General features: G+C 39.3%; 1 protein-coding gene across 1 annotated transcript in view; it reads right to left on the bottom strand.

The window, feature by feature from the left end:
• The window catches only part of LOC150081842 (serine/threonine-protein kinase Tao-like), a 319424-nt gene that overhangs the window by 262459 nt on the left and 42556 nt on the right, over positions 1–14409 (bottom strand). Inside the window, exon 3 of the mRNA XM_090378937.1 lies at positions 2118–2291. Coding sequence (XP_090235063.1) covers positions 2118–2291 — 174 coding nt within the window. The remainder of the gene's footprint in view (positions 1–2117; positions 2292–14409) is intronic.

Raw genomic sequence — 14409 nt, forward strand, 5'->3', positions numbered from 1 at the left:
GTCAGCCAAAAGTAGTCAACTTCAATAACTTTGCAGAATGTTGGGATTTCAGAGTCTCTACCAGAAGATCCCCAGAATGAAGTCACTTTACCGATTTCGGTCAACCTGCAGCAGACTCAATGCATTTTTGCACAAGGAATAGAGATAATTTACTCAGGGGCTGGTCTGATAGCGAATGCAGAATGGGGGAAACACTGGTATCTCCTCTTGAAGGGTGGTTTTCAATTTTTTGGGCTGAGAAAAGTCATTTTCAATTACTATTTATTTTCCCAGGTTATCGGCCCCACCGCGGGGAGGCAGGGCAGTGGCACTAGAGTGACAAAGTGGTATAAAAGTTCGTATGTTAGTTTTAAGGGAAAAAAAGAATGGTGGTTTCCCTTTCCAAAACTTACTTACAGTTCATAAAACTAAATTTATTATTAATTAATAGGAACATAAGAAAACTTGAACAAAACCATATTCTCTTAGAAAACACTCTAAAAATTACTCAGAGAATTGCTTGATCACTATAATTCTAGGCACTCGGGGCCAATGTTGTATATGGGTTGACTTATATGGGCATACCATCAAGGGTGGATAAATTTAACAGAGTCTCAGAATGTTTACAACTCTCTTAGTCTATATCTGTAAAAACGCAGATCTGAGTTCTCTCACCATTTTGGATGTACCCACTACATTTTTAAATGGTTCTATATACGAAAAGGGAATAGAGAACTCACTGAAGTGAATGCAAGATAAGCATCACAGTCTTTTTGACTGTGATGTGTTGTAGTCAGTTTTTTTTTTTTTTTTTTTTTTTTTTTAATGGAAGAGCATAATGAGTGCCTAGGAAGAGCATAATGGAAGAGCATAATGAGTGCCTAGGCTGCTCAAGTTGAGAACAGTTGTCATATTCCACAGTTTGCTCATTTTAGCATGGGGGGGGGGTTATTGGTTAGTAAAATAATATATGTGCAAAGAAAAGATAGTGAAATTTCCTTTCTGCTTTGTGACATTTCAAGTATAGAACTGCTTTAAATGGAAGACATTTTAGGAGAAAGACAAGATAAACTTTAATTGCTTTTCTAGAACACAATGTAAATCGCACAGGATTCGTTTGGCACCCAGATCTTCAATACAATGGTAGAAGTTTGTTGCCATCATATTCTAAGGAGCACGACTGCAAATGAACTTCCTGTTTATGGGATGAAAAATCTCAAATTTCTCATGAAAAAATGACATGCTAAGGCTGACTAACTGCAAGTGAAACAGCCTTTGAGAAATTCCTTTAGTCAACATTGGAATTTGATCTCAAAACTTTCAAAACAAGTGACGAGTAGGAAATCACTATCATCATAGAATACAAATGTTATTCAACAATAACGGAAACCACTAAAGAAATCAGTTTGTCAACTACTACTGTGACAACTACATAAAAATGGAAAAATTCTACGTTATATGATGCATAGATCTTCCTTTCCCCTAAATCTTCATAGAGAATTTGACGAATCATCTCCTTATTCATATCTAACTCATCAACCATCATTCTGAGTCATATGATATCTTGCCACAATTTCCTGAAATTTTGCAACTCTGTCCTCATTTGAAGAGGTTAATGAATGCCAACTTGGTTGTCATGAACATCCTAATGTTCAACGTCCATTGTTTAACTGCTTATACCATTCAAAAACACATGGTACAACTTAACATTTCATCACCATAAACAGTTTTAAACATTTCATACAATTGTTTTGCAGATTTTTTCAGTTTAAAGAAAAATTTGATATTTATTCATTGACTTGTTGCAAAATCGTGACAACGAACGTTAAGGCTAGAAACTGGTTGTTGCTTGTAACCTCTCAGACTACTGGACAATCTCTGTGCCACAATCTGTTGGAAGAGGTCTGAACTATACCACTTTTGTTTATTTTCAAACTCAGCGAACATGACTGCAACAGCACGGGTCTGGGAACTTTTATTGCCACACCTCATATAATAACTTAAATGATTTTAATTATAACTAATATTATATAACCATTATATAACAAAGCTATAACTTTAGTCATATAACAGCAGCCTATGTAAAGTAGCCAAATATTACATATTTCTAGAAAGAATATATAAAAGCAAAAACTTACAGTGGAATCTTCCTCTACTTCACCAGTGCTTACTTCATTTTCCTGAGAATCAACCATAAGGATTTTTTTCATTTTGCGATAATTTAAATTATCCAGCTCTCTAACTGCAGCTTTTGTACGCTGTATTAAATCTAAAATAACTCTAGATGGTCTGGATCTTGTTATAAAAGGATGCTGAAAGAAGGAAACATTAATAAATAATAATAATAAAGTACATTTACATGCCTGTATGTATAACTAAAACATTTTATTAAACATTATGGATAATTTTAGACTAATGCATATTGTGCTATGAGATCAGAAATAATGCGAGACCAGAAGAATTGTTAAGTTGCAAAACAGACAGATTAATAATGGTATGTGCATTGGCAAATATTATTACTAAATATATAGTGCAAGTAATCCTTAGACGTATGCTGCACCAGCCAAAAAAAAAAAAAAAACAACAATTCAGAGTTACCCAGAGAGAGAGTCAGTCAGAAGTAGAAGGGAATCATCAAGAAAGAGAAGAATAATGATATCCAACTCAGGAACCTGGGTGTGCCAAGCACATACTCACCAGATGTGAGCCCCTTGTGGTTTAATATATATTCTGCTATTAAACTGTGCCTGAAGAAACAATTTAACAGCAATATATTTGCCAATGTTTAAACTAATACTAAAAAAAAAAAAAAAACCCAAAACAAAAATAATATTACTATCAATCCATTCATCCACTGAACAGAGAAAAGACCAAACAAAATTAAATCCTCCTGCATACCCATTTACATTGCATAATTTAATATACATAAATATATATATATATATATATATATATATATATTAAATTATACAAAGATAAATGAATTATATAAAAATAAATATATTATATTTAAAATTTTCTCATACAGCAATACACAAATCAAGAATATATTAGCGGCTTTGCACCTCTATCATACTAGACAAACTCATATGATGACAGCCTATACTGCAACATGAATTCCACTAACATCTTAAATGTGATAGGGCAGATGTAATACTATTCCGGGTGCAAAAAAAATAACACAGAAAACTAATTTAATACATCACCTCGATTAATAACAAAGGAATGGCAGAAATCCCGATACACATCAACAGAGCAAGTATTTCAGCCACTGGTGACAGAGAAAAACAACTACAATTAGGATATGTGGTGATGTTACAAATTGTAATTTTTTTTTAAATCTGAATCTATCCAAGATTTGTAATCTAGTACAATAAGCTGATATAATTCATATAAGCTGACATAATAAAGAGTAGTGCTGTTTTGACAGGAGCATGAAACAGCTCGAAACAGCAAGATAATGAGTTGAACTAACATATGTCTATGAAAGCCTCATAAAGCAATCCCTAAAATAACCCCATTCTTAACAGTCTTCACATTTATATGCACAAGCAATATATTTAAATTTGAATTTAAATTATAAATTGCCTAATTCTTCAGTGGAGTAAAGAATGCTTGGGTAGCTTCAATCCTACAAAAACTCAGTCCCGTCCTCTTATTTCTTGAAAAACGGTCTACTGCTCCTATGCTCATCTTTAATGTCATTCAATTCTAGACAAGATAGGATATCTATACTAGGAATTACTCTAACTATTAACCTGGCACATTCACAAATATTGCTTCCACTAAACCCAAAAAAACTGGGTTATCAACAGAGCTAAGAGCTCAGTTACATCTTCGACTGTAACTTCTTCTAACCCTGCCTCTTGTACCACGAATCTTCTGAAGTCATGCATGAGATCTAAGAGAAGTTTATGCCACACCCCATTTAGACAATTGGCAGTCACTTTTTGCCAGGCTGTGTTAATGTGATTGATGCCCTTTAAGACATCAAATGATCGCCAATATTCTCTGATGGTAAATGTTGGACACATGTTCAAAGCTTTCACCATTTCTATAAATGTTTGCCGTAGGTAATAAGGTTTAAAAGTGGCTATTACCCCCTGGTCTATGGATTGCAAAACTGATGTTGTATTAGGGGCCATGTAGACAACATTAACTTTAAGAGGTGTTCTGACTTCACCCAGATTTGTAGTTTGTCCAGGGGCATTGTCCAAAAGAAGAATAGCCTTGGTTGGTAAATTTTTGTCATTGCTGAATTTGAGAACAGTAGGGCAAAAATAGTTGGCGTACCAATCCAAGAAGATGTCCTATGTCACCCAAGCCTTCTTGTCTGATTTCTGGTACACAGGCAATATGGCTTTGTTTAAGCCTTTCATAACATGTGGTGTTTCTGAATGATACACAAACACTGGCTTCAATTTTAAATTGCCTGACACATCTGCTCCCAACAAAAGTGTCAGCCTGTCTTTTGATGCTTTAAATCCAGGAGCCAGCATTTCTTCATAGGCAATGAAAGTTCTTGAAGGCAACTTTTTCCAATAAAGGCCCGTTTCATCAACACTGAAGATGAGATCTGAAGGGTAATTAGCCTCCTGTACTATGGCCTGAAACTCTACAGGGAATGCGGCAGACGCCTCACCATCTGCACTTGCTATCTCGCTGGCAATTTTCACAATTTTGCATTTGGTTCTTGCTTTAAATCTCATGAACCGGCCCTTGATAGGCAAAAATATTTCATTGCACTGACCTCCTTTTTTCTTCTTTAGGTCTTCAAAATTGACCTTTTCAGTTAATACAGCTTGGGTCAAGGGAATGTTTTTTTGTTCAAATCATCGACCCACAGTGTCAGCAATTGCTCCATTTTATCCAAAAGCTTACTTCCGCTGTAACTAACTTGTGTAGCATTTACTCTGGTAGCACTTTTCATCGATTGTTTTATTTTATCAGCATTCTTCATAATTGTAGTAATAGTTGGAGGCATATTCATAGCCCTACACACATTAGGGCAGCTTTCACTAGCTTCCATCCCCCGAATAACCTCCATCTTATTTTCCAATGTGATAGATCGACGTGCCTTTTTTACCCTTTCATTTGCACTAGTATTCATTAAACTTCTTTTACCACACATGGCATATCTTTATTCTATTAAATTAAAAACTTTATAACATGATTGGCCAAAAACTGCACACGACTATCACTGTTATTAATTATTATTTAATTTATTAATAGCAACTATTAATAAAAATTGCTAGCGTGATAAATTTCCAACATGTGTAAATGGCGTAAACAACAACCAACTGAATGCTTCACCACATGGACTTTTACCTCCTGCTTCCATAAGTGGCTACTCTGAGGGTGGGAAGCTTTCTCGTCTCTGATATGGACGTGCCAATTGCTGATTAGCTTAGATTGTTTTTGATCATGAGAACAGTGCACGATACATAGTACAGCACGATGCCAAATAATTTTGATATCATATACTTGGATTTCAGGAAATCTTTTGATACTGTTGCACAGGAAAGACTGCTGTACAAATTGGAGAGGTATGGCATTAAGGGTAAGTTGCTACACTGGATAAAGGGATGGTTGAGTGGGAGGTGACAGAGTGGTAATCAATGGACACTGCTCTTTGTGGACAAATGTTATTAGTGGAGTTACCCCAGGATCGGTGTTAGGCACATCGTTGTTTTGTATATTTATCAATGATATTGGTGAAGGTATATTGGGTTTAATATCCAAGTTTGCAGATGATACAAAGGTTGGCAGGGTTGTTAACGACAGTAAAGACAGTATGCTACTCCAACTGCATCTAGATAAGTTTGGCAAATGGGCTGAGAAGTGGCAACTGAAGTTTAACATTGACAAATGCAAAGTACTGCATATGGATAGCAATAACCAAAGAGAAATGTGCCAACTGTGTGGTACCACACTCGGAAGTGGAAAGTGAAAAAGACCTGGGAGTAACTGCAGTCAAATATGAAGTTCACTGAGCAGTGCAGATGGGCTGCCAGGGGAGGTCAAGGCATCTTATCAATGATCACGGCACACCTAGAGTACTGTGTGCAGGTCTGGAGGCCTCATTTTAAGAAGGATGTAGAGTGCTAGAACAAGTACAAAGAAGGGCAACAAGATTGGTGAGGGGAACAAAGGAATGCTCTTACCAAGAAAGGCTTAAGTTCTGCAAATTACAGCACCTTGACAGTAGACACCTGCAAGGTGATCTGATTGAGAATGCTGATGGGATTCTTCCTCTTGCTCAGACTAAGAACCTGAGGGGGCACAGTTTCAAATTGAGGAAAGGCAGTTGTAGAATAGATGTGTGGAAATTTGCCTTTAGCCAGCAGTAGTTGATTGGTGGAACAGGCTTCCATCTTTTTCTGTGGAAGCTAATAGCCAAAATACATTTAAGGCTAAGCTGGACAGGCATTTGGAACGAATGGAGGGGTAAAATGGGAGAGTTTTTTTTTTTTTTTTTTTTTTTTTTGGCTGATGCTGCATAAGCTTGCTTTCTTGCATCATATGCCTGTACTAATAATGCCAATGCATGATACATAGTACAATACTATGCCCAATAATTTTGTCTGACGATTTTAAACTTTCCATTTATAAAAAAATTGCAAAAATTAAAAAGCCTTGTGGTTAGTGAAAGCGCTATGCAAATTGCTGCAAATCAGACCGGTGCACAGAGGATGGTGCCCATTACAGTCACCAGTAAAGAAAAAGGAGTAAGAAGTTGCATAATTAGGTCATTGTGATCTTAGAAGAGCATATTTTTTTCTTTGCTTAAAGACATGTAAACTATGGTAAACATGATTCCTAAAGCAACTACAGCTCAGCTTCTAGTGAAGTCTGCAGTGGGATATGTTTGGTAATAACTCTGGAAGTAATAAGAATGGCTACGCCACCACGAGCATTAGTTATGATATTTCTGTCTCATCAGTAACTGGTGTAATTTTAAAATTTCAGGATATTCAGGGTTAGGTTGTTTTCCTGTAAAGACATGCTTACTGGACTATATTCTTTGGTCAGATCATATACAGAGAGTACAGAGTATTTTTGGGTCTAACGGCACCGGGGATTTACCACATTTCCGCGTATGTTCTTTGTATCGAGGACAGTACGCTGTCAAGGCCAGAGGGTTTAAAAGTGTGTGGGTCATGTGTTGTGTAATATGTTGTGCCCCTTGTTCCCTCTGGCTTCTTAGCAGCCAGGCCCCAGATGGACCTGTCGTTTACGTACTCTGCCACGTGGAGGCCAGCCAGGTGTTCCTTTAAAGTTTGCTCTGGCAGGTCATACCACCTATTTTCCTGAGATTTCAGTGGCTAGGACCTAAAAAAAAAAAAAAATAATAAAAATAAAAATAAATACTCTTTTTCTTTTGGGCACAGATGGTATATTATATACTGCTTAGAGGGGCTATAAGGGATAAGCGCTGGAGGTGATAAGATTTTCTTATAGGTCGGGCATGAATTTTGGTGTTTTAAATTTGTACGTGTGGGGCAGGCACTGTGTAAGGGGAAAGAGATGGGGGAGGTGGAAGACTGGGGGGTTGGAAATTGTAAGTAAGGGAAGATTGACCCCTGTTGAAATAGTGGGCATGCCCATGCCCCACCAGAGGAGAAAGAGGGGTGGCAAGAGACAGCAGGCCACTCCTTCCCCCTGCTAGGGAAAGAGGAGTAAAAAGCAGGCTAGACAGAGCACCGGGGCGCCATATGGCATCATAAGATGCAATCTTCACCTTTGTGTTTGGGTCCTTTGGAGGTCCGAGTCCAAGTTGCAATCTGCGTCTTTGCATTAGTCCAGTGGAGGTCCAAGTTCAGAAGTCAGGTCCAGTTCGTTACATTCATATGTTGTATCTACTTCAGGTGGTCACTAGTTCAAAGTTTCGCAGTCATCTCAGGTAGTTACGTCTGTTTTTTCATAGGTTAGTGATGATATGGTAGGAATCTTTGTCTTTCAAAGAGTTCGCGGGCAAATACGGTGAAAGCAGTAATTATCTTCTTCTTGTAATATTATTTCTTCTCAGTTTCTTAGCAAGGAATTGATACGTGTATATAGCTGACATCTGAAGTCCTCATAGTTGTCACAGCCATGGATAAGATGTTCCCAGGTTTACTCCTGACTGCAGTTACAGCTCGGGTTGTCGGAGATTCCCAGCTCGTGGAGTTTCCCTCTGAAAGGAGCCGTGTCCCATAAGAAGGAAGGTGGTGTGCAAGCCAGGGGAAAACCAGGACAGCGAGATATGATATACCCTACTGACATTGGGTATAAATTTTTTGGTAAGATTCCATCTATTTTGCCAGATATGTTGCAGATGTTCCGTTAACATCTTATTTTCTGAGGATCTGTTGTGTAGTCTAAATAAGTTGTGGTTCTTCCTTTCGATTGTTAGTGTAGCAGCCCACAGCGCACAATCTCCAGGTCTAGGGGAAGGAAGCCTGCCAGGACCTGGAGTGCACGGGTGCTCACTGTGCAGCAGGCTCTAGTTGTTGTCAATAGTATGGATTGGTGGATCGACTCCAGCCTTTTCTTGTTGACTGTTGTGTTTGCTTTCTGATACCAGGCACCTGCACCATAGGCAAGGATAGGGATGAAGAGTTTTGTATAGAAGGGAGAGGGCCCCTCTTCTTTAGTTCCCAGTCCCTCCTGGTGATTTTGGCTATCAGGGCCAAGAGCCTCCTTGTTTTAGTTCTGAGATAACAGAGATGAGATGTGAAGTTCAAGTTTCGGTATAGTATTATTCCTAAGTATTTTAGTTCCTGTTTGAGTTTGATGGTCGCTCCATTTATTTTGATTAGTGGAGGTCTACCAGGGTCAAGAGCACCCCTGAGGAGTATTGAGTTTGTTTTTCAGTTGAGATCATTAGAAGATTCCTCTTGGCCCAATCCTGTAGCATGTGTGGCATGATTGCCTATGGCCTCCAGTTGAGCCCTGCTGTCTGCTTGAAGCGTCATAATCAGATCATCAGCGTATGCCTGTGTAATGATATTTGGAATATCCAGATTTAAAAACTCATCAAGAACCAGGTTCCACAGGAGCAGCCCAGGATGGATCCCTGGGGAAAGACCCTGTAAACCGGTCTGGATACAGAGGTAAAGGGAGTGCTGACAGTGATTCTTCGGTTTTCCAGGTAAGATTTCATGCAGCGAAATAGATTTGATGGGATTTGAGCCCGTCGGAGCCTGGCCAGGACATTGGGCCAACAGAGGGAGTCAAAAGCTCCAGCGAAGTCAATTGAGATGAGGAGGAAATATTTCCTGTTACAGTTACTCACTGCATCGATGATCCTCTCGAGGGCATGAGTGGTGGAGCATCCCCTCCTGAAACCAAATTGGTTTCTTGACATCAATTGAGCATTTTGGTAATGGTTTTCAATTCTGTGGTAGATGAGTCGTTCAACGAGCTTGCTCAGCATCGACAGCAGAGCGATAGACCTGTATGAGCCTGGCATGTCCTGGGGTTTAGTAGGGTTTTTCAGGATAAGTCTGACTCGGGATGTCTTCCACAAAGTTGGAAAGAAACCCTCTGCGAGGGATTGATTTGCTAGGTTTAATACAGTATCCGGTATAATTTCCACAGACTTTTTTTAGTATCTGGCTCTATTTGATCTTCGCCGGGAGTTTTTCTGTTTTGCATTTTGGCTGCAGGTATGTTGAGTTCCGTTATTATGAAAGGGGGCTCCACTGTCTGGGTGGAGTATTTATCATTCCCCTCGCAGAGAGTTCTCTGTTCTTGCGTGTGTGGAATTATTGAAGGTAGGAGGATATGGTCCAATATATTATTAATGTATGTCCCTTGAGGTGTTAAGGTGGCAGCAACGACTTCTCCCCTGGGGAATTTACTGGTGGTGACTTTATATACCACTCCCCAGGGGTCTGCATTTCCCACTGTGGACACAAGGTCTTCCCAGGAGCATCTCTTTGTTTTAATTTGAGCCGTATATTGGTTCTTGACCTCCTGGTATTGATGTCTGAGTGTCAACCTCTGCTGGGGTTGACATACTCAGATCTGTGTGCCCTTTGGAACCTTTTTTCGGACATTATTCACTCGCTGTCTTATTGCCTGGAGTTCCGGTGACCACCAGTGGACCACTTTGGGAATAGGCTTCTTCTTCCTGACGGCCATGTTTTCTGCTTCATTTATAAGCTGCATTACTTTTTTGTTGGTGTTGGTCTGGATTGAGATATTTTGGGTCAAAATTCCTGGCTTTTTCCATCAATGTCTGTTGGAATAAATTCCAGTCTGCTTTTTGGATGGCGTATCTTGGCGAGAGGAATCTAGGTGGATACTGTGCTTATGAGGGAGTGGTGGAGGTAAAAGGTTAGGACTCTGTGGTGAGAGGTAGTCCAGTATTCTTGTACCACCCAGGGGGAGAGATGCCCAACAATCGACCAAGTGGCGAGAGTTACATCTATATTTGCCTCCCATAGTGTGCTGGAGAAAGTTGACGGTTGATTAGGTCTGTTCAGAACTGCTAGATTACTGTTGGAGATGTAATCCTCCAGGCGCTGACCATTTCTTGCACCCCCCACGGTCTGGTCTTTCACTGTGCCAAGCAGGGGATCTGCAGTTGGCGTCCATTCCTATTGTGAGTTTGGCATTCCGCATCTGTAGTTGGATATTTTGCATATATCTTGTCATGGGCAATATAGCTTACCCCGGACAGGCATATATAGAGATGACATAAAATTCCCCTAACGGCAAGGCTATATTGGGCACATACGGCCCAGTTTGTACACAGATCTGAGATTTTGGTTACCGTGAGGTAAGGATTCCGGACAGCAATGGCAGCCCACGTGTTGTCTCCATCGACTTGTACGATCTTGTAATGTGGAGCTACCCTCCACATTACAAGATCGTACGTCATAATTTTCTTCCGTGGCATTTTTTAGCCATTTGTGTGGCAACAGCCTTAGATCTCTGAGCATTGTGCTGTGCAAATTTAATCTTTGTTTGATTATAGTGATTCCTTATTTCCCCATAGTCGGTTCTGTTTTGTTGTGCACTCTTAGCCTTTATGTAGATTGAACACTTATTATCACGTAGTGAGTGATCAAATGGTAGCTTTGTTTCTTTACAATTCACACAAATTGCAGGTTCTGCTTTCCTGGGGCAGAATGCGAATTTATGTCCGATGTCCGTGCAATGGCCACAGGTAGGCTGTGTTTGCTTGCAGGTGTGGGTCGTGTGACCAAAGCAGCAGCACCTGTAGCATTTGGGAACAGCCACATGCTCACGAAAACGGTGGCTGCCCCAGTTTATATAGATCCTTGATTGTTGGCTCAAACATTTCCAGGCCGCCGCTGAGAGCTCTATGATCCAATTTATGGCATTTCCGTTTCTGGATTTAGTTTTATGTTTGGGCATAATGTGTTGCCCTGATTCTTCCCCCACGAGTGTCTGCTTCAAGTTTTTGCAGTATATTTCCTCTGCTAACTCTTTGTCTACATCAAATACAATGATGCTTGGCCCTTTCCGTCTAGGAGTCCCAGCGTTGAAATTTGGGGGTTGCTAATTATACCTTTTATGTCCTCCACAGTTTCAGTCTCAATCAACACCCCTACGTTTCTTGTTTTCCGAATAGATTTAATCTTAGTATGCTTGAAGTCACCCTTCAGCTTTTCTACCGTTTGTTTTACTTCTTCACTGGTCTTGTGTGTTTCTATAGAGGCTGGCTTTAGTACAACTAGGTGCTGTTTTGGTATGAGGGTTTTCCTCTGGCTGTTGTGGTTCGGTTTGTAATGGTGCTTTCATTTGGCTTTTTTAGGTTGGTCCTCAGCACTTGGGAGTAGGTAGGGAAGTGCTGTAGCATTTCCTTTGTCCTACTGTTTTGATAGACTTGAAGTTTGGCTAAAACAACCTCTTTTTCCAAGTTGGTCTGGACTAGGATTGTCTCCATTTTCATCCATAATCCCACTATTTCCCCCCAGGAGTGCAGTCGTAATCCTGTTATGTTGATCTTTAAATAGGCTTTCTAGGGTAGTCCTCAGAATAAGAGACTGCTCCAGTGCAGTGCCTTCAGGTAGTCTGGGGTCCAGTGGGATTTCTTGTTTTTCCTGCCCTTTTTCTGACACATTTTCTTGTTGGGAGATAGTCTGCTCCGTTTGGTCTCTGTTCTCACGTTTGGAGCGGGTTTTCATCTCCGATCTGGGAGCTGTGGATTGCTTGCCCTTTCTCTTCGCTGTGGATGCTGTTAGAGTACTGTCCAAATTTTCATCATTCTCTATAATTATTGGGTCATCGTTATTTATAGCCTTTTTCAGAGGTGTACTTGGATTTTCCGATTTTACGGCCAGGTCCGGATTATCGGGATTGTTTCGGTTCATCGGTTCCATATTTTCCCTGGATGAAGAGTTCTGAAGGGTAGCTACTGAACTGCTTGGCTGCAGGAGAGAGATGCTTAGTTCAGATTCTGTTTTATGCTTGTTGACCCAGAGCTTGCCGGGTGGGGGAGGAGGTCTCAACCCTAATTACTAAAATACCTCGAATCATCCTTTCTCATTACCGGACACGGTTCTCTAAATGAGAAACTGCATACACTGGGACTCATCGACACTCCCTACTGCTTTTGCGGACAAAGTGAAAGTTGGAAACACTTGCTTCTAGAGTGTGTACATTACAACGATATCAGAAACCGTCTCCGGAATAAGATCCAGGACTTCCCACCAGCAGATCTGCATCAACTGATATGTACCCAAAACAACCTCGAAGCCTTCCAGACCTTTGCAGCTGAGGTATTTGCCTGGAGGAGGACACTGATCGTCAGTCACCGACGTGGAAATGCCGATCATTAACAATTCCACTGCCAACTGAAAGTCACCCCTTCTACTGACTATTTTTTTTTTTTTTTTTTTTCTAACCTCCGTTCTGCATTGTTTCCGGGACCTGCCCTGGAACTAGGAGCAGCTTTGGCTCACCTTTTCTTCTTTCCCACTATGTGCAGGATAGATAACCACTCCCCCATTTTTTTTTTTTTTTTTTTTTTCATTCTCTCTCTGCTGCACCCGATTTACATCTTTCTCTTCATTGTAGCCAGGGTGTGGGATTAAAATTATTTATTTATTCCTTAATTATTTTTATTTTTTATTTTATTATTATTTATTCTTTTTTATTTTTCCTCAAACCTGCGTTCTGCACTGTTTCCGGGTCCTGCCCTGGAACTAGGAGCAGCCTTGGCTCACCTTTTCTTCTTTCTCCCTCTGTGCAGGATAGATAACCACTCTCACATTTTTTTTTTTTTTTTTTTTTCCTCTTACTCTCTCTCTCTGCTGGCACCCCGACTTACATCTTCCTCTTCACTGTGGGATTAAAATTATTTAATTATTCTGTAATTATTATTATATATTCATTTTTTTTATTTTATTTTATTTTATTTAATTTATTTTTTTTTTTATTTACTTAGCTTCATTTTTTTTTTTTTTTTTTTTTTTTTACTCGTGCTCTGACAACTGGGATGTGGACTATCACTGGTGCCAGACAGCTCTCCCTTTTTTTTTTTTTTTTTTTTCATCACAGGGAATTTATTTTATTTTTCTTATTTTATTTAATTATTTATTTTATTATTTTATTTATTTATTTATTTTTTATTATTTTTTCTATTATTATTTTTTTTATTTTTTTATTTTTTTAAATTTTATTTTATTTATTTTTTTTATCATTATTTTTTATTTATTTATTTAATATATTTTCTTTTTCACCACGGGGAATTATTATAATTATTTATTTGTTTATGATTTTTATTTTATTTTATTTATTTATATTTTTTTTGTTTTTTTTTTTGCACCACGGGAAATACATTTTGTTTCTGTTTTTAGTTTATTTAATTTTTATTTTAATTATTATTATTTTTTTTCCCCTCTCTGGAGTGGGCCCCCAGAGAAATCTGGCCCACCTTTTGGCAACATCAGGTGGTTCAGAGTCTCGTATCGAGACAGTACGTGCTCCATTGGGACTGGCCCACCTTCCCGTGGTGTGGACGAGTACCCAGAATCATCTATCCAGGTGATTGATGCTTCTGGGTAGCCAAGAGGCCAGAACAGAACAACAGAACACACACAATACACACAAACCGACGTCACACACATCTGGCCCATTTGTAGTGATACTGTTCTTCACAGAGATACGAGGCGGAGTTGAACTCACGTTCTAGGAGCCGCCCTTTACAAAAACACATGTCCACATTACTAAAATACCTGGATGTTGTGCTTAGTTTATTGTTTATTCTGGGAGGACAGCACTGTGCACATTATTATATATATTCTCAATATCATGATATAGTGACATTACCTGACTTTTATTAATCCTGTGTTAAATCCTCTATATTAGGGGTACTAAAATTTAGTACCCCTAATATAGAGGTCTTGAAGTAGCAAGTAACTTGCACTAGCGGTCACTCGGACAAGGTCCGACCAATCGGGGCTCGAGTGC

This window comes from Mastigoproctus giganteus, chromosome 8 (assembly GCF_048544385.1).
Source record: "Mastigoproctus giganteus isolate SK-2022 chromosome 8, ASM4854438v1, whole genome shotgun sequence".
Taxonomy (NCBI): domain Eukaryota; kingdom Metazoa; phylum Arthropoda; class Arachnida; order Uropygi; family Thelyphonidae; genus Mastigoproctus; species Mastigoproctus giganteus.